This window comes from Erinaceus europaeus, chromosome 16 (genome assembly GCF_950295315.1).
Source record: "Erinaceus europaeus chromosome 16, mEriEur2.1, whole genome shotgun sequence".
NCBI lineage: Eukaryota > Metazoa > Chordata > Mammalia > Eulipotyphla > Erinaceidae > Erinaceus > Erinaceus europaeus.
In genome coordinates, this window is record NC_080177.1 from 22,550,174 (window position 1) to 22,569,658 (window position 19,485).

At 54.5% G+C, this 19,485-nt stretch overlaps 1 protein-coding gene across 2 annotated transcripts in view; it reads left to right on the plus strand.

Annotated features, from left to right (window-relative positions):
• CSPG4 (chondroitin sulfate proteoglycan 4) overlaps nucleotides 1-13,809 on the plus strand; it is a 53,185-nt gene extending 39,376 nt beyond the window's left edge. For both annotated transcript variants that reach the window (XM_060174726.1, XM_007525788.3), the window contains 6 exons: nucleotides 1,227-1,403; nucleotides 3,009-3,207; nucleotides 3,673-3,807; nucleotides 3,889-4,052; nucleotides 10,684-10,867; nucleotides 11,101-13,809. In XM_060174726.1, coding sequence (XP_060030709.1) covers nucleotides 1,227-1,403; nucleotides 3,009-3,207; nucleotides 3,673-3,807; nucleotides 3,889-4,052; nucleotides 10,684-10,867; nucleotides 11,101-12,935 — 2,694 coding nt within the window. In that variant the 3' untranslated portion in view covers nucleotides 12,936-13,809. The remainder of the gene's footprint in view (nucleotides 1-1,226; nucleotides 1,404-3,008; nucleotides 3,208-3,672; nucleotides 3,808-3,888; nucleotides 4,053-10,683; nucleotides 10,868-11,100) is intronic.
• The last annotated feature ends 5,676 nt before the right edge of the window (nucleotides 13,810-19,485 follow it).

Sequence of the window (19,485 nt, forward strand, 5' to 3'; positions counted from 1 at the left end):
TCTTGTACTTTGGTGCAATACACCAACTCCAGTCTAGGTTCTGCTAGTGTTTTTCAACTTCTGTCTATGAGTAAGATCATCCCATATTCTTCCTTCTTTTTCTGGCTGATCTCACTTAACATGATTTCTTCAAGCTCCATCCAAGATGAGGTGAAGGTGAAGTCACCATTTTTAATAGCTGAGTAGTATTCCATTGTGTATATATACCACAACTTGCTCAGCCACTCATCTGTTGTTGGACACCTGGGTTGCTTCCAGATTTCAGCTATTACAAATTGTGCTGCTCTGAACATGAGTATACACAAATCTTTTGGGATGGGTGTGGTATTTTTTTTTTCCTCCAGGGTTATTACTGGGGCTCAGTGCCTGCACTACGAATCCACTGCTCCTGGAAGCTGTTTTTTCCCCTTTTTTTTGCCATTGTTGTTTATCATTGTCATTGTTATTGCTGTCATTGTTGGATAGGACAGAGAGAAATGGAGAGAGGAAGGGAAGGCAGACAGGAAGAGAGAAAAACAGACACCTACAGACCTGCTTCACTGCTTGTGAAGCGACTCCCCTGCAGGTGCGGAGCCGAGGACTCAAACCGGGATCTTTATGCCGGTCCTTGCGCTTCATGCCATGTGTGCTTAACCTGCTCCACTATAGCCCAGCTCCCAGGTGTGGCACTTTTTAAAAAAATTATGATAGGACACAGAGAGAAGCAGGGAGAAAGGAAAGAGAGGTAGAGAGAAAGACACTCTACAGCACTGCTTCACTGTTGATGAAGTTTCCCCCTGCAGGTGGGGAGCTGGGGCTTGAACCTGGGTCCCTGTAGCATGATAACTTGTGCACTTTACTGGTTGTGTCACCACCAACACCACCACCACCCTTAGAGTACACACTTTACCACACCGGAGGACCTGGATTCAAGTCCCCAGCCACCACACAGAGGAGAAGCTTTGTGAGTGGTGAAGAGGTGTCTCTCCTCCTCTCTCTGTTTGCCCTCTAGAAAAAGAGAAAAAAGAAATAAAAGAGGCACAAGGAGTGAGTGGTAGGATCAACCAGGCAAAGCTCTGGGAACAAAACTAAACAAGCAAACAGAAAAGATGGTCCCCAGCAGAGAACCCCTGAAGAAACAGGCTGCTGCGGAGAGGCCAGTCCCCCTCCACTCCAGAAGCTGGACAAACAGGGTGCTGGATCTGAGCCCCAGGGTGCCTGACCCCTGTGCCCCCCACCACCTGCAGGTGGAGCAGCGACTGATCCGCTATGAGCATGACGGCAGTGAGACCCTGGATGACGGCTTCGTGCTCATGGCAAACGCCTCGGAGGTGGACCGCCAGAGCCGCCCAGTGGCTGTCATCATCACCATCCTCCCAGTCAACGACCAGCCCCCTGTCCTCACCACAAACACGGGCCTGCAGGTGAGACCATGCTGAGACCATGCCGGGTCCCTTCCCTGAAACTCAGTGTTCCCCTCTGTAAGCCGAGGACCCCCACTACCTACCTCACTGGGCTGTGAGGAAGAGAAAGGAGTAAGGCTTGGCTGCTGGGCACTGGTGAGTGTTATGAGCTCACCTGCCTTGCTGGCCACTGTGCTTTTGTTGCCAGGACATCTGAAGAAAGTTCATGCAGGGGAGTCGGGCAGTAGCACAGCAGGTTAAGCACACATGGCGCAAAGCACAAGGACCAGCGTAAGGATCCTGGTTCGAGCCCCCGGCTCCCAACCTGCAGGGGAGTCGCTTCACAGGCGGTGAAGCAGGTCTGCAGGTGTCTGTCTTTCTCTCCCCCTCTCTGTCTTCCCCTCCTCTCTCCATTTCTCTCTGTCCTATCCAACAACAACGATAACAAGGGCAACAAAAGGGGAAAAATGGCCTCCAGGAGCGGTGGATTCATAGTGCAGGCACCACGCCCCAGCGATAACCCTGGAGGAAAAAAAAAAAGGAAGAGGGCAGACCTGCTCTATGTGAGACAAGGGCTCAGGCTACATTTGGGGAGCAGTGTTGAGTTGCTCTGGATTATAGATGGGTGGTGCTGTGTGTCAGTTCAGCCACTAGATGGTGCTGTCTACCGTGTTTTGCAGGTTGTTCCGTCTCCAGCTATCTGGAGCGGATCCATCTGGGTCAATGGGGAGAAGCCAGGAACCCCAGAGGGCACCGGTTTCTGGGTGGGAGGGACCCTCAGGGACCCTCCCAAAGCTGCTGACTGAGCGAAACAAGTGGCAAGGCCCCAGGAGCGGGACTCTGACCTCCTGGTAGATACAGATAGAGCATAGGTGGTGTGCAGAGGTCACAGTACCCCCCCCCCCATGCCCACCTTTAAGTAGCCTTCTTCCAAGCCAGGAACCCTCCCCCAAGCAAAGCAAGTGAAGGCTTTTAAGCCTGGGAAAGGTGTCTGGGGCGAGGACTTTCATGCTTGAGGCTCTGAGGTCCCAGGTTTAGTCCCTAGCACCACCATAAGCCAGAGCCTTACCAGGCTCTGGTAAAAATAAATAAAAATAAAATTTAATGAGGTGGAAAGGGTTTTTCAGGTCTCTTATGAGCTTCCCCCAGACTACTGCCCAAGGCCAGTGGAGAGGAGCCCCTACTCTGCCAATGGCAGACCAGATTAAGCAGCATGGGGCAGGGGGTGGGGGGAGAAATGGGGGCTTCCTGAAAAAGGAGGAGTGGAGCCTGCCCAGAGCAGGGGTGGGGACCATCCAGCCCTGCCAAGACAGAACTCAGAATTCCAGTCATCCGGGAGCTTTTCTCACAGCAAGTGAGAAATAAATAAACTGATCACTTTTTATTTTTAAACTGATCACTTTGATTCTCAAATAATGTTATATTCAGTGGCCCTCAAAAAATATATATTCAGTGGCCCTTGGGCAGAGAAAATGACCCCTACCCCTGCTCTAGAGGAAAAGGCAGGGTTGGGGGCAGAGGCCCTGGGGGTCTGGGGGCTGGGGCAGGTGAAAAGGGAAGCTCCTGGGTGGGGGGATGCTGTGTGTGCATGGTGGGGACAGCCCCTTCACAGCCCTGTGTCCCCAGCTGTGGGAGGGGTCCACCGTGCCCATCCCCGCGGAAGCCCTCAGGGCCACAGATGGCGACTCAGGCCCCGAGGACCTGGTCTACACCCTGGAGCAGCCCAGCAATGGCCAGGTGGTGCTGCGGGCGGAGCCGGACACTGAGGTGCGAAGCTTCACCCAGGCCCAGCTGGACCGTGGGCAGGTGCTCTTTACACACACAGGTGGGTGAAGAGGGGTGCCAGGGAGGGGTGTACTGGGGGGAGGGTTGGGGAGAAAAAGTGCCAGGAAAGGGGGTACCTGGGGAGGGAATACCAGGGGAGGGGTACCCTGGGGTGGGATACTTGGGGGTGGGGTGTTGGAGGGATATGAGGGAAGGGGTATGAGTGTTGGGTAGAGGTGCCAAGGAAAGGGGTGCCCTGGGTGGGGTGTTGGGAGAAATGTGCCCCAGGGTAGGGTGCTGGGGGAGTGGGTACTCAAGAGGGTGGGGTAAAGGTTCTCTAGGGTGGGGTGTTGGAGAATGAGGTGGGGGACCCTGGGGATGGGTGTTAATAGAAGGAGGTTATAGGGTGAGGGGTTGCCAGAGGAGTATGTGGCGGGGGATGAGGGGCAGGGGGCAGGCTGTGCTCCGGGTGGGAGAGGTACCAGTGGCTGGGGGCCCAGTGAGAACACTGCACCGCTGTCCACAGGAGCCCTGCACGGTGGCTTCCGCTTCAGCCTGTCCGACGGCCAGCACTCGTCCCCGGGCCACGTGTTCCGCGTGACGGCGCAGACACCGGCGCTACTCTCGCTGGAGGGCAGCCGTGCGCTCACTGTGTGCCCAGGTGGGTCCATCGGGGCCGGGGCGGGTGGGGTTGGCCCCCTGCCAGCCAGGCCTCACACCCCTTTTCCCCTCTCCCCGCCAGGGTCCGTGCAGCCGCTGGACAGCCAGAGCCTGAGAGCCAGCACCAGCGTAGGGTCCGAGCCCGGCCGTCTGCTCTACCGGGTGCTGCGGGGTCCGCGGCTGGGCCGGCTGCTGCACAGCCAGCGGGGCCCTGGGGAGGCCCTGCGCAACTTCACCCAGGCCGAGGTGAGCTCCTGGCCGCCCCGCCCGAGCACCAGGCTGGGGGCAGGGCTGCAAGGGATCACTGCATGGGGCCTCCAGGGCGTCCCAGGGTTTGACCAAGTGTGGAGGGGGGTGTGGAGCTGCAGCCTAGGGGCTTCCCCTCCGCGCCCGCCTCCCCCCTCCGCGGGCAGTAGGACAGCTGTGGGGCAGAGGGCGCCCAGCAGGGGGAGCCCTCGCCGCAGCCACTGCTGACGACTGGGAAAGAGGCGGGTGGTTATGGGCGGGCCAGGTCACGGGTCTCCTGCTCATCGCTTCCCAAAAATATTTGTTCTTAAGGTGGAGGAGATAGCTTAATGGTTATGCAAAGAGATTCTCATGCCTGAGGCTCCAAGGTCTCAGATTCAGTCCGTCGTATTATCATAAACCAGAGCTGAGCAGTGCAATGGTAAAATAACAATAATAATAATAATAGATTACTTTTTTTTTTTTTACCAGAGTTTTACTCAACTCAAGTTTATATTGATGCGGGGAATTGAACCTGAGACTTTGGATCCTCAGACATGAGAGTCTCTTTGCATAACAATTATGCTATGCATCTCCACTCAAATATTTTAATTTTTACCAGAGCACTGCTCAGTTCTGATTTATGGTGGTGCAGGACACTGAACTTGGGACTTTGGAGCCTCAGGCTTTCCTGCATAGACTTTTTGAATAGCCTTTATGCTGTCTCCCAGTCCTCATCACTGACTTTTATTTTTTATTTTTTTATAATTATGTAGTTGTTTTCCCTTTTTTTGCCCTTGTTTTTTGTTGTTTTTATTATTGTTGTTATTGATGTCGTCGTTGTTAGATAGGACAGAGAGAAATAGAGAGAAGAGGGGAAGACAGAGAGGGGGAGAGAAAGATAGACACCTGCAGACCTGCTTCACCGCCTGTGAAGCAACTCCCCTGCAGGTGGGGAGCCGGGGGCTCGAACTGAGATCCTTAGGCTGGTCCTTGCACTTTGCGCCACTTGCACTTAACCCGCTGCGCTACCACCCGACTCCCTGACTTTTTTTTTATTTGTTTGTTTGTTTGTTTTGCTGAGTTGGAGTCTTGCTCATAAACAATTTCATTCATTCCTGGCCATTTTTTCCTCTCATTTGCTTTCTTTTTTTTCAATTTATTTGTTTCACAAACTACAGATAGAATCATAACATCACCATGGCATATTTACAAATTCAAGAGATTAACTCAGGACCTCATGCTTACAAGTCCAGTGCTTGACCTGCTACATAGCCTCTAGAACACCTAGGTTTTTGGGGTTTTTTTTTTGGGGGGGGATTCTTCCTTTCTCATTTAGATAGGCAAATACCAGAGCCCTGGAGCTTCTTCCAGTGGCATAACACCTCACATATGGTGCCAGGACTGTCACCTGGGCCACACACAGCAAGGCACATAGCCTACACAGTGAGTAATCTTTCCGGCTCATTTTATAATGGGATTTTTTTTTTTTCAACAAGCTCTGGTTTATGGTGGTTCCAGGGATTGAATCTGGGGTCTTTGGAGTCTCAGGCATGAAAGTTGTTTGTTTTTTTTTTTATGTTTTTCTGTATCTCCAGCACACACCTTTTTTTCCATTTTTTCTTTTTCTTTTCATCCCCCCCCCCACCTTCCCTTTCCCCAAGAGCTCAGCTCTAGTTTATAGTGGTTCAGCAAATTGAACCTGGTAATCTGAAGTCAGACTATCTCTTACCACCAACAACCTCACTTTTTTTTTTGGCCTCCAGAGTTATTGCTGGGGCTCCGTGCCTGCACCATGAATCCACTGCTCCTGTAGGCCATTTTTCCCCCCTTTTGTTGCCTTTGTTGTTGTAGCCTTGTTGTGGTTATTATTATTGTTGATGATGTTGTTAGTTGTTAGGACAGAAAGAAATGGAGAGAGGAGGGGAAGACGGAGAGGGAGAGAGAAAGATAGACAACTGCAGACCTGCTTCACCACCTGTGAAGCGACTCCCCTGCAGGTGGGGAGTGGGGCCTCGAACCAGGAACCTTAAGCTGGTCCTTGCACTTTGTACCACATGCGCTTAACCCGTTGCACTACCGCCCGACCCCCAACCACCCTTCCTTTTATTTTTATGCAGAACATGAAATAAAATCAGGGTTTTATGCATGATTATTACCACTGAGTCACCTCCCTGGTCCAGTTTTGTTTTGTTTGTTTTTACCAGAGCACTGTTCAGATCTGGTGGTGCTGGGGACTGAACCTGGGCACTTTGGAACCTCTGGCACAAATCATTTTGCATAATCACTGTGCTGTTTCCCCAGACCCCAATTTTTGTAGAGAGAGAACAGAGCACAGCTCTACAATCTGTGGGCTTCTTGTCTCTCTATGTGGTGGTGGTGGTGGTAGTAACCAAGAGCATTCAAGGCTAGTGCTCTCCTGCTGAACTGCCTCCCTGGACCCCATCATGGAATTAGCACCCAGCTTATGTCAGGGGTTCTCTGAAAGGCAGGATGTGTGGGGAGCTTGTGGGCAAGGGGAAAGCAGAAAGACAAAGTCCCTCGGTTTCCTGGTCTCCTTTGGACACCCAATGAAATATTCAGCAGAAGGCACCTGCAGCAGCTGTCTGTGAGGCCTTTGTTATTAGATGTGCAGGAAGGAGGCAGTGGTTGGTGTACAGGGCCTGGAGCCCCTCACTCCCCACCCCACATGACCCCCAAACCCCTACAGTCCAGACTGACGGGCCACGCCAAGCCAGGCTGGCAGGGCCCCCAGGGACACTGGGGCAGGGTAGGGCAAAGGCAGGGATCAGGTGTCCCTACTTGTAGGTAGAAAGGGAGCTCAGGTGATCCCATTCAGAGCACAGGTGAGGGACTGGCTTGTCCTGGCCCTGCTCCCAGCACCCGCACAGCCTGACCCCAGACCCCACCCCCAGCCCCACCCACCCTGTGGGCGGCTGCCCCTCCCACCCACAGCAGGGCATCCCGCCTCTACCGCCACCCCCAGGGGCTCCACTTCATCTTACCTGGCCAGCCTGGGTTAGAGGCCATTGTTGGCCCACCTGTGTTTTATTTGGCCCGCAAGATGCATGTAATAGTCTCAAAGCATCAGCATTTAGGGGGCCGGACACAGAGGGTTAAGCTCACATGGTAGAAATGCAAGGACAGGACCAAGGATTCCCCAGCTCCCCACCTGCAGGGTAATCGCTTCATAAGCAGTGAAGCAGGTGTCTACCTTTCTCTCCCCCCTCCCCCTCCTCTCTCGATTTCTGTCTATCCTATCCAACAGCTATAACAAGAATAACGGCAAAATGGGAAAAATGGCCTCCAGGAGCAGTGCAGGCACCGGGCCCCAGCAATAACCCTGGAGGCAAAAAAAAAATCAGCATTTAATTTTGGGAGACTTCACACACCTGGACCTGATTTCCAGTTTGTTAAATCCTTTTTTACAGTCAGCCAGAGAGCTGGCACTCCATAGCCCCACCTCTGCTGCCCCTTTGGAACCGCAGAGATCCTTTGATTTAGTGGAGAATGCCCAAACCCAGGACTGAAGAGACCCCCTTACACTGTAGCACCCCCCAACTGTGATGTTCCCCTTTGCAGGAGTAATGACCCCTCCCCTTAGATCTGTGGTACTCCCCAGATGGTGATGCTCCCTCTTAGATAGGATAGTGCTCCCCAGCTCACCACAACCCCACCACCCCCAGACAGCCCCACATGCTGAGACTCCAGTCAGCTTCTATCTGCCTCTTGCACAAGCCTTGTTTTTCTGAGAAAAGAAAACAGTTCCCCGAATCTCCTGAAAGAGACAAACAAAAGATAAGCCCAGAGGACACTGGGACAGGATGGGGCGGGATGTATTTGACAAAAGGGGATGACTCCTTGGTATCTGACACGCAGAGCAGGAAGGCTGGGCTGGAGTTGGGGTGCTGCAGGGTGTCACTCAGGGGCCTTTGTGGTCAGAGTAAACTGTTACACTGTCTCAGAGAGTAGCTCACTGGGTAAGGTGTGTGCCTTACCATGCACACAGCCCACACTCAGAGACCAGAGGGAAGTCTCAGGGCACTAAAGAAAACTCTCACTCTCTCTCGCTGAAGGAAAAATAAAATAAAATGTTGGCTTTGGGGCTGGCAAAATAACTCACTTGGATAGTGTGCTGTTTTGCTGTATGTGCACCTCAGAATTGCATCCGGCCCCCACCGCACTGAAGGAAGTTTCAGTATGTGGTCTCTTTCACTTTCTGTCTGCCTTCACTGTCTCTATCTTAAAATTTTAAAAATAGTGTGGTCCGGAGGTAGTGCAGTGGATAAAGCATTGAATTCTCAACCATGAGGTTCCAACTTCAATCCCCGGCAGCACATGTACTAGAGAGATGTCTGGTTCTTTCTCTCTTCTCCTATCATTCTCATGAGTAGATAAATATTTTAAATAATAATAATAGGGTGAGTCGGGTGGTAGCACAGTGGATTAAGCGCAGGTGGCACAAAGCACAAGGACCTGCATAAGGATCCTGGTTTGAGCCGCCAGCTCCCCACCTGCAGGGGAGTCACTTCACAGGTGGTAAAGCAGGTCTGCAGGTGTCTATCTTTCTCTCCCCCTCTCTGTCTTCCCCTCCTCTCTCCATTTCTCTCTGTCCTATACAACAATGATGACATCAATAACAACAAAAACAATAAAAAAACAAGAGCAACAAAAAGGAATAAATATTTAATAATAATAATAATAAGGAGTCGGGTGGTGGAGCATCGGGTTAAGTACACATGGTGCAAAGTGCAAGGACCGGTGTAAGGATCCCAGTTCCAGCCCCCAGCTCCCCACCTGCAGGGGAGTCGCTTCACAGGTGGTGAAGGTCTGCAGGTGTCTGTCTTTCTCTTTCCCTCTCTTCTTCCGCTCCTGTCCCCATTTCTCTCTGTCCTATCCAACAACAGCAACATCAATAACCACAACAATATTAAACAACAAGGGCAACAAAAGGGAAAATAAATAAATATAAAATAATAATAACTATTTCTTTTAAATAATAATAATGTTGGCCCAGGAGTAATGAAAAGAGCATGTGCAAAGACTAACTCCCCCCCCCAAGAAAAAAATCCTGTCAAGGGAGTCAGGCGGTAGTGCAGTGGGTTAAGTGCATGCAAAATGCAAGGACCAGTGTAAGGACCCCGGTTCAAGCCCCCAGCTCCCCACCTGTAGGGAAGTCGCTTCACAAGCGGTGAAGCAGGTGTGCAGGTGTCTTTCTCTCCCTATCTCTGTCTTCCCCTCCTCTCTCCATTTCTCTCTGTCCTACCTAACAATGACAATAAGAATAACTACAACAATAAAACAACAAGGGCAACAAAAGGGAATAAATATTTAAAATATTTTAAAATATTTTAAATAATAATAATAATGAGTGGTATAACTTTACTTACACTTTAAGGTTCCCTCTGGCTTCAGCATTACAAACACGTGTGTTTATGTGTAAGGGGAGGGGGAGGGGCTAAAGCTGGGACCTGAGGCAGGAGGCCATGACCTGAGCTCCAAGAAGAGTGACAGTGTGTGAAGGAGGTGGCAGAGCCAGGTGGGGAGCAGGTGGCTGGACATGAGGTGTATGTCAGGCCACCTACAGCTGGCTCTTAACACCTGGGAGCACCACAGATAGAACCCCAGATGCCGGGGACAGGAGGACCCAGGAGTCCATGGAGGAGCTGCCAGTGAGGGGGTAAGAAGGAGAACTGACAGCAGGTATGCTGAAGGCCAGTGGGCAGCAGGGGTTGGTCCCAGTTATGTTTATGCAAAAAGCTTCATGTCTGAGGCTTCAAAGTCACAAGCTCAATCCCAGGCACTGCCATAAACTAGAGCTATAATACTATAATACTATATATACTATAATACTATATATATAATATATATAGTATAATATATTATATATAATATATTAATATATATAGTATAATATAGTATATATAATACTAATATACTATAATACTATAGCCTATTTCATGAAAATAAAAACAAACTCATAGGGCTGGGCTGTGGTGTGCACATTACAGTGCATAAGGACCCAGATTCAAGCTCCCATCCCCCTACAGCAGAGAAGTAGAGGAAGCTTCACAAGTGGTGAAGCAGTGCTGTAGGTGCCTTGATTTTTCTCTACCTCTCTATGTTCCCTCCAATCTCAATTTCTCTCTGTCTCTACCCAATAAATAAATAAAATATTTTTAAAAAATTTTCTAAAGGCAGAGAATGCTGGGGAGATAGCATAATGGTTATGCAAAAAGATTTTCATGCCTGAGGTACCAAAAGTCTCAAGCTCAGTCCCCAGCACCACCATAAGGGATGCAGAGGTTACATCGGCTCCGGTGCTGAATACAGGCCCCAGATCAAACACTACGTCATTTTAAAGCTCCTCCCTTCCCTCTGAAACTCACATACAAAGCAGAACCCAGCATAAGAAAGAGCTGAACAGTGCTTTGGTGTTAATAAGTGCAGATGGAATGTGGCTTCCCCAGGAGTTCAAAGACAAGAGAGGCTTTGCCCGAAATGACAGGGTTGGGACATCCAGGTGGCCACCCCAGGTGACCCAGGGGTTACAACACAGAAAGCCCAGGGCCAGCTGACCTGTAAGGGGGTTGGGGCATCACAACTCCTGCATCTCCCCCACCACCACCACCAACAGCCAGTCTCCCCACAGGTAGATGCTGGGCAGGTGCTGTATGAGCACGAGATGCCACCCGAGCCTTTCTGGGAGGCCCACGACACCCTGGAGCTCCAGCTGTCCTCGCCCCCTGCTCCTGACATGGCTGCCACCCTGTCAGTGACCGTGTCCTTTGAAGCACCCTGTCCCCAGCGCCCCAGCCGCCTCTGGAGGAATACAGGTGAACCCAGTGATGAGCCAGCACAATGAGTGGGGAGGAGTACCAGGTTGGGAGGGGCCTGGGGGTGGTATTGCAGGACAGCCCCAGGAGCTGGAGAGTGAAGGTTGAGGTCAGAGAAGGAGAACTGTCCTTGCCCTCCCGACAAGGGGGCATCCCTACCCTTGAGGGCTGCAAGGGTCTTCGGTTTAGTGGGTGGGTGTCACCCTCACAGCCCGTGTCCTTCCTGCCCTCAGGTCTCTGGGTCCCTGAAGGCCAGCGGGCCGAGGTCACTGTGGCTGCCCTGGATGCCTCCAACTTCCTGGCCAGTGTGCCAGCCTCACAGCGCCAAGGCCTGGATGTGCAGTTCCAGGTCACCCAGTTCCCCACACGTGGGCGGCTGCTGGCGGCCGGGGAGCCCCTGCACGCAGGACAGCCCCACTTCCTGCAGTCACAGCTGGCAGCTGGGCAGCTGGAGTATGCCCATGGCGGTGGGGGCGCCCAGCCCGACTCCTTCCGCTTCCGCGCCTACTTGCAGGGCCCACGGGGCGCCTGGCCGGCCATGCCACGCACCTCCGAGGCCTTCGCAGTCAGCGTGCGTGCGGGGCCCGAGCGGGCGCCCCGGCCACAGAGCTCTGCGCCACTGAGGCTCCGCCGGGGCTCCCACGCGCTGGTGTCCCGCGCCCAGCTCAGCCTGCTGGACCCTGGGTCGGAGTCCTCTGAGATCCTCTACAAGGTGCAGCGGGCGCCCCGCAACGGCTTCCTGAGCCTGGCGGGGGCAGGCCCTGGGCCGGTGCTCAGCTTCACCCAAGCCGACGTGGACTCGGGACGCCTGACCTTCACCGCCAATGGCAGCAGCGTGGCAGGCACCTTCCAGTTGAGCGTGGCCGTGGGGGCCAGGCCGCCCACGCCCACCACCCTCATCGTGGACGTCCTGCCCGCTGCCATTGAAGTGCAGCTACGGACACCCCTGGAGGTGGCCCAAGCAGCTGGACGTGGCATGCTGTCCCGCCAGCAACTGGCAGTACTGTCTGACCGGGAGGAGCTGGACGCTGAGTATCAGCTCACCCAGCCACCTCGCCATGGCCAGCTGCTGGTACGCGGGCAGCCTGTGGCTGCTTTCAGCCAGCTGCAGGTGGACCAGGGTGAGGTGGGCTTCACCTTCACCAACTTCTCCTCCCCCAGTGATGGCTTCAGCGTTCTGGCGCTGGCCCGGGGGCTCAATGCCTCGGCCACAGTGAATGTCACTGTGAAGCCTTTGGTGCACCTGTGGGCAGGCGGCCCGTGGCCCAGGGGTGCCACCCTGCATCTGGACCCCAGGGTGCTAGACGCAAGCGAGCTGGCCAACCGCACAGGAAGTATGCCCCGCTTCCGGCTGCTGGCGGGGCCCCAGCACGGCCGCCTGATCCGAGTACCCCCGGCTGGGACAGATCCCCTCAGGGGCAGCATGCCAGTGGAGCAGTTCACGCAGCAGGACCTGGAGGCAGGGAGGCTGGGCCTGGAGCTGGGTAGCCCAGAAGGTAGCACTCTGGACCCAGCAGCCGACAGTCTCACTCTGGAGCTGTGGGCGCAGGGCGTCCCACCTGCCGTGGTCACACTGGACTTCACCACTGAGCCCTACAATGCTGCCCAGCCCTACAGCGTGGCCCTGCTCAGCCTCCCCAAGGCCACTTGGACAGAGGTGGGCACCTCCGGAAGAAACAGCCCCACAGAAGAGCCAGGCCATGTGGCCCCCAGCCCCATCCCCACAGCGGGCAGGGGCGGCTTCCTGGGCTTCCTGGAGGCCAACATGTTCAGCGTCATCCTGCCTGTGTGCCTGGTGCTCCTACTGCTGGCACTGCTCCTGCCCCTGCTCTTCTACCTCCGCAAGCGCAACAAGACAGGCATGCACCATGTCCAGGTGCTGGCCGCCAAGCCACGCAACGGGCTGGCTGGTGAGGCTGAGACCTTCCGCAAGGTGGAGCCAGGCCAGGCCATCCCGCTCACGGCCGTGCCGGGCCAGGGGCCCCTGAGAGGCCAGCCGGATCCAGAACTGTTACAGTTCTGCCGGACACCCAATCCTGCCCTCAAGAATGGCCAGTACTGGGTATGAGGCCTGGCCAGGGCCCAGAAGCTAGGCCAGGCTTGCTCAGGCCCTTTCTGCCCAGCCCTATGCTGCCTGCACCCCCCCAACCCCTGGGGTCCCAGATCCCTGGAGCAGGACACCCAGAAGCTGGAGGGTGAGGCACTGTGGGGAAGCCCCAAGAGTCCAGGTGGTGGCAATGGGGTCCAGAGCTGGATAACCCCTTGGGATACCTCCCAAGTGCCCTCCTTGCCAAGGATCACAGGGGCAGGCTGGGAGTAGACACCCCTGCCTGGAGCTAGCTTGGGTTCTCAGAGCTAGAAGGACTCCGAAAATGGGTCAGGACTCTGGGTCCTGGGTCTGTGGCCTTGGATGAATCACAAGGAGTCCAGACTCCTACCAGGGCAAAGAGAAGGGAAGGACACGTGACTGGGCCTGGCACTTCCACCCCAGTCTCTGCCCCAGGGCCAGAGGTAAACTGTTCCCTGAGTGTTTTTTTTTTTTGGGGGGGTGCCCTAGAGCAGAGGTGGGAGGAGAGAGCCCCAGGACTTTCTAGAAGGCCCAAGCCAGTAGAATAATATATTGTGGTGGAAGGTGGCTGGGCTGCACTGGTAACAGGTTTATTTAAGGAGGGTTGCAAGGAAGCTTTATTACATTGTGCTGAGCTAGCCCAGATTAAGGATGCACCCGTCAGTGGGGCGAGGGGAGGAGGGGCTGAGGCCCATAGTTCTCAGGGTCCCCTTGACGGGCGGGGGCTGGGTAGGAATAGGCAGTGAGCCCCAAGTACACTGGACTGGGGCACACACAGTGTCTCCGGCCAAAAGTGGCTCAGTCTCTATGCTCCCCAAGGACTGGGAGGTGTGCTCCACAGGGCCTGGATAAACGGTGCTTCCGAGGTTCTGAATGACTGTGTGCTGTCTGTCTGTCTGTCCACCTGCTGGGGCCTGGCCCTCCTCCTGGGGCCATCCCGATCTTGCTCCACCTCCTCCCCACCTGCATATCTTTGCAGGACAGAGACACTAGACCCGTGACAAGGAGTTTAAAGAAAGCAACTGAACAAAGAAAGATTCACCCCACCTACATTGTTCTAATAAGAAGCTATTAGAACAACGAAGAGGGGGTGTGGGGACCCCATGGCTGGAACCTGGTGCTGAGGAGATCCCAAATACCCCTGCAAATTTTCATAAGCTGGTTTCCCCCTTCCCAGCAAGACAATCTGCTCCTCAAAGGCATGTTCTGGATGCTGAGGCTTGGTTAGAGCTGAGCTTTGCAAAGCTATCTTAGAAGACCCTCTCTGAGTTGCTGGGGACTGGGGAGTGGTGGTGAGAGAGGCATAAGCCTCTGGCCATCCCCCGCCAACTCTTCCCTTTCCTTCCTTCCTTCCTTTCTTACCAGAGCACTACTCAACTCTAGCTTATGGTGGTACTAGAGATTGAATTTGGGACCTTCTTTTTTCCAGAGTCCAGACCTTCTTTTTTCCTCCTGACTGTGTGATTTCACCATTCCAGGTTACTTTTTCATTCAGAGAAACAGAGACAGCACAGCATCTGAGCTTCCTCTAGTGCCATAGCACACCCATGCAGTGCTGGGGTTCAGACCTGGTGCTTGAGTATGACAAGACACTGGCCCTACCCTATCATATGAGCTCTTTCCAACCCTGGCGAGAATCTTGAGAAGCTGGAAACAACTGAGATAGACTTGACCCCAGGAAATATTCCAGACCCTGGAAGTAAGACTAAAGGACTGAAGTCCTTGACACCAGAAGAGGTGCCTGAGTTTTGGGGTACAGCCAGGGTACAGCCATGGTTGCCTTTGGCAGCTACCCTGCATCTGGGAACCTTGGGCCTCTCAGTATCAGTCTAAACCAGGAGCAGGGCAGAGAGGAGTGAGGCTGTGGGAAGCAGAAGAACCCTGCATATGCCCCCTCATGCCTCTCCAGGCACAATCCGGGCCCATGGGCTCCCACCCCAGCCCTCAGAGTGCCTACAGCCCTGGTTCCACTTCCCTCATAAGCCTGGTCTCCCAGGGTCACCCTCAGGCCTGCCCCTCTTGGACCTGCCCCAGACAATGGCGTCTCTGTATTACACAGTTCCACCCTGCTGCTCCCAGCTCAGGGCTGGGTCCTCAGGGCCTGATAACAGGGCCAGTTTCCCCAGAAACATAAGCAGAGAGGAGAGTGCCAGACCCACCAGGTAGGATCTGCCAGGCTCACATTTCCCCCAGAGGATGGCAGGCACCCGCTCTGTCCCCACTGCCAGACTGCTTTGCCCTCAGCACACTGGCACGGCCTAACACGGCTCTGTGGGGACTGTGGGCTGCATGGGGCACTGTGCTGAGGCTGCACACCCCCAAAGCAGGGGAATCCATGCAACAGGGAGCAGTCTTGATTTATGTCAGGTCTCTATAGGTCTCAGAGAGGTACCCAGGCCCACATGGTTGCTATCTACAAGGCGACCTGCCATCCCCTCCATCTCAGGAGGAGTTGCCACCACAAACACACACAGACACACCATAACTGCACGAGTGAGCCCAGCTCCCCTCAACTTCCAGACATGACCCAAAAATAAAGCACCTGCTCTAGAACCCGAGGACAACACCTGCACAGGTGTGCTGACCTCCCCCAAGCCCACCACAGCACCCAGAACTGGCCAGATGAACCAAGTGACAGGATGTCTGCCCATCAGAGATACCAGCAAAGCTGGGAAATGACCCCACGCAGGTAGAATGGAGGGAGGGGTGTGGGGATCAGGGCTGTCAAAGGGGTTCCTGGCTTGGGAGCCCTGCCCACCACCCCAAAGGGTTTAATCTCTTGGATGCCAAAGAAGAGACTTCCTCTGAGTGAGCCCTTTAAGCGGAGTTGCACAGGAAGCAAGAGAAGTGGCTCCCCCCTGCCTTCCATGATCACTATCAGAGGCCCTGAGTGCTAGTATCTTCCTTCTGGCCCCAAGAGTCTAGGTCTGATGGGCTGGAGGTGACTGGACAGCACCCCCACCCCACCTTCAAATTCTGTTTCCCATGGGGTCTCTTTCCTGGCCTGGGAGGAGCCTGGCAAGTGGGTGGAGGCAGAATGGGGACTGCACCTGCTGGGCCCCCTTCCACAGCTCCTCCCTGCCCTCCTACCCACAGACCACCCACCATCCCTGGGGGTTCAAGGGCATTCTGTGCCTTAAATGATGGGGAGACACAGAAGCCCGCCTAGACCTTCCTGAAGCTCCAGACAGGCCCAGGAGCAGCTCCCCCACCCCCAAAGCCTGACCTTGGATAAGAGGGGGTTGAGAGGCCCTGAGTTGTAGCAAGCTCCTTTGAAGTCCAGACACAGCCCTGATAAATAGCTTGTGGTCAAGAAGGAACACCAATACCCACAAGCAGCTTCAGCTAGGGGCCAGGGGGGCAGGGGGACCTATCCCCAAACATGAGGGCTGCCAGTTCTCTCAACCCAGACCTGATACAGAGCATCAAAGCTTTCTTCTCACACTGGGAAGGGCTCATGGGGCTGACAGGAGGGGCTGGCAGGGCTGCCTGAGTCCACTGCGCCAACCAGAGCTGTGTTAGATGGGAGGGAGGGTAGATGTCCCCACATAAAGCCTGTCCCAGTGCTCCATGCACAATCACACAGTGCAGCTTAAGACTCACTGACGAAGTCCTCCCTGTTCCCCAGTGGATCTGGGAGAGGCAGGGACCAGGCCAAGCTCACACCAGGATAGGGACCTCACCGGAAGAAAGTCAGTCCTCGTGACCCTGGCCCAGGGCTCCATCTTCTGCTCCACACTGGCTTTCTCCCCAAGTGTGTGTTGTTGTTGGTGGTGGTGGTGGTGGTGGTGTTGGTGGGATTCACACATGCACCATTTAGTGAGCTACACCTGGATCCTCCCCCATACTCTTAAAATTTCTTTATTTTGGGTAGAGAAATTGAGAGGGGGTGGGGGAGAGCGCTGCAGCATTGCTCATGAAGCTTTCCCCTTGCAGGCTGGGGCCAGGGGCCTGAACATGGGTTCTCGTGCACCATGACATGTTTGCTTTACCAAGTGTGCCACCTTCCAGTCCCCCTCACTTGGAGAGCAGCCACCCCCCCCACCCCACACACACCAAGGAGAACGAGAGGAAAGCAGAGGGCAAGGTGGCAGCCAGGTCTGATCAGGGGAGAGTCCTCAGGAAGTAGCCCCATCCACCCTCCTCTTCCAAAGACACTTCCTGTGAATGTGCAGCCCAGCTGTGCTCTCCCTCCCTGTACCCTCCCCCCAGGTCCCTCCTGCAGAGAAACAGGCAAAGGGAGGTATCTGACCAAGGTCAGCAGTCTCCCCCAAAGTCACCCCACAATGGGGCAAGAGCAGCCCACAAGGGAGGGAAAACTCCCTGGCAGGTTACCTTGCCTACCAAGAATGAGAGTGAAGCCAGGTCCGGGGCAGCTGGCTGCCAGAGCCCCATTTTCCAGCCCAGGCCCCCTCCCAGCCCCTTGCTGGAGTCAGCACCTCTCAGAATAGTCCAGCTGCCCATGCTTCTTCTCAAAGGGCCAGTGCTGTGGCATAGTCCTTAGAACTATACCTGGGATATAGTAGATGCTCACTCAAGTCCAGCTGTTGATTAGGTCTGGGGGAATAGCAGTGGTTATGGAATAGTAGCACAGGGTGGATATGTTGCAGGGGCAGAGACAAACATTCCAGCTGGCAATGTCATCACTTATTAGACCCACCCCAATGCCTGGCACTCAAGCTTCCAAATGCACACACTCTCCATTGGCGAAAGAGAAATGGAGGGGGGCCAGGTGGAGGCGCACCTGGTTAAACACACACATTATAGTGCACCAGGAGCTGGGTTCAAGCCCCTGACCCCCATCTGCAAGGGGAAAGCTTCACGAGTGGTGAAGCAGGGCTGCAAGTGTCTCTCTGTCTCTCTTTCCCTCTCCCCTCTTGATTTGTCTTTATTCAAAAATAAATACATAAAGAGAAATGGAGGAGGTAGATAACCCTGCTGGGATGTGCAGCAAGGGGTTGGGCCTGGGTAGAAGCTGGAACCCTGTCCTCACCTCCCCTCCACCCTGCTGGTTCAGAAGACTCACTGAGGGTGGGGCTATGTGGAGATAATGAAAGAGGCCTAGAACCTAGCACCTGAGAGGGAGGAGCCCTACTCAAACCTTCCTGCCCAGGTGGAGACGGGCAGGGCCAGGATACAGGGGCTTCCTGAGGGAGGAGGTCTGTCCCCTGAAGAAGGCGGGTAGAGCAGGGGGAGAGGTGGGGCTTCGGTGCTGAGCTCAAAGTCAAAGAGGAAGATGGGGAATGACAATTCTGAGCCAGAGCCAGTTCTGGAGCAGAAGGGCTGTGGAAATCAGGCCCCAGTTTGACACACAGCATCCCTGGGAGTAAATTCAGGGTTACCTAGAAGCATGCCCCCGAGCCCCCACCACCCATCCTTGAAGACAGAGCCAAGCAGGGGCACGGGGGGAGTGCTGAGCCCCTGGAAGGAGCACTCCCCCCAGCTGCCCCCAGTGTCAGTGCGCTCAGTGGTCAATGCCTGTTACAAGGCCCAACAGCTGTAGGAGTAGCCAGAGGGGCTCCCCACCATGCCCCGAGATGCCAGCTACCGGGCTGGGCTTCAGTGCCCATGAGGGAGGAGGCCACTGCTCTACTGACTGGAGCAGCACAGAGGGCCAGGAGGGGCCTCGAACCCCATCCTCCTGAGGGCTGATCAGGGAGGGGTGCAGACCCACCCACCTGGGCCTTGAAGAGAAAGGAGGGGAGGACTCCCCAGAGCAAGTCACTGGGAATGACGTCAGGGAATAAGCATGCACTGGGCCATCCACTGCTGTGGTGCAACACACACACACACACACACACACACACACACACACACACACGGCATGCACAGACTCACTCACTGACAGCAGCCCCATGCAAGCCTGCACACACTCCTCCCAGGCTCCCCAAGAGCCAGCTGTGCAGACACCCACTGCCACCCTTGGGACTCAGCACCAGGCAAGACGAAGACCCCAGAACCCCCACAATGCCTCCCAGCAGAAAGACACCCAAATCCTCACTTTCCAATGGAAGGGTCTGCACAAGACAGTCTGTCTGCATCTCCTGAAAACAAAGAACAAGGAAGGAAGATAAGACACATTCTGCCCTAGGCCTGGCTGGCCACTCTCTGTCCATCCCATAAGTCAAGCTATACAGGGTCAGTTTCCCTCACCGACCAGATGAAGGAACTGGCCCAGACCAGTGGCTTGCCAACATTTGGAAGGAAAATCCATAGCAGGAAACAAGCCCTTCCCAGCCTAGGCCTCACAGCCCCCTCTATCCCCCTCTGGCTGTTCTGTCCTCAAATTCTTGGCAATTCCCTACAGCCCTCACCCCTACCCCCACAAGGGCCTCTTGAGCAAGGAAGTTCCTAGCTCTTTTTTTTTTTCCCCTTTCCTTCCTTCCTTCCTTCCTTCCTTCCTTCCTTCCTTCCTTCCTCCCTTTACCCCTTGAAAGAGCAACACATGCACACACTGCACCTCACCCTATTTTTTTCTCAGATATGAGTTGATTTTATTTATTTGGGGGCTTGTTTTTTTAGCTAAAAACAGAGAAGCAGAGAGAATGAA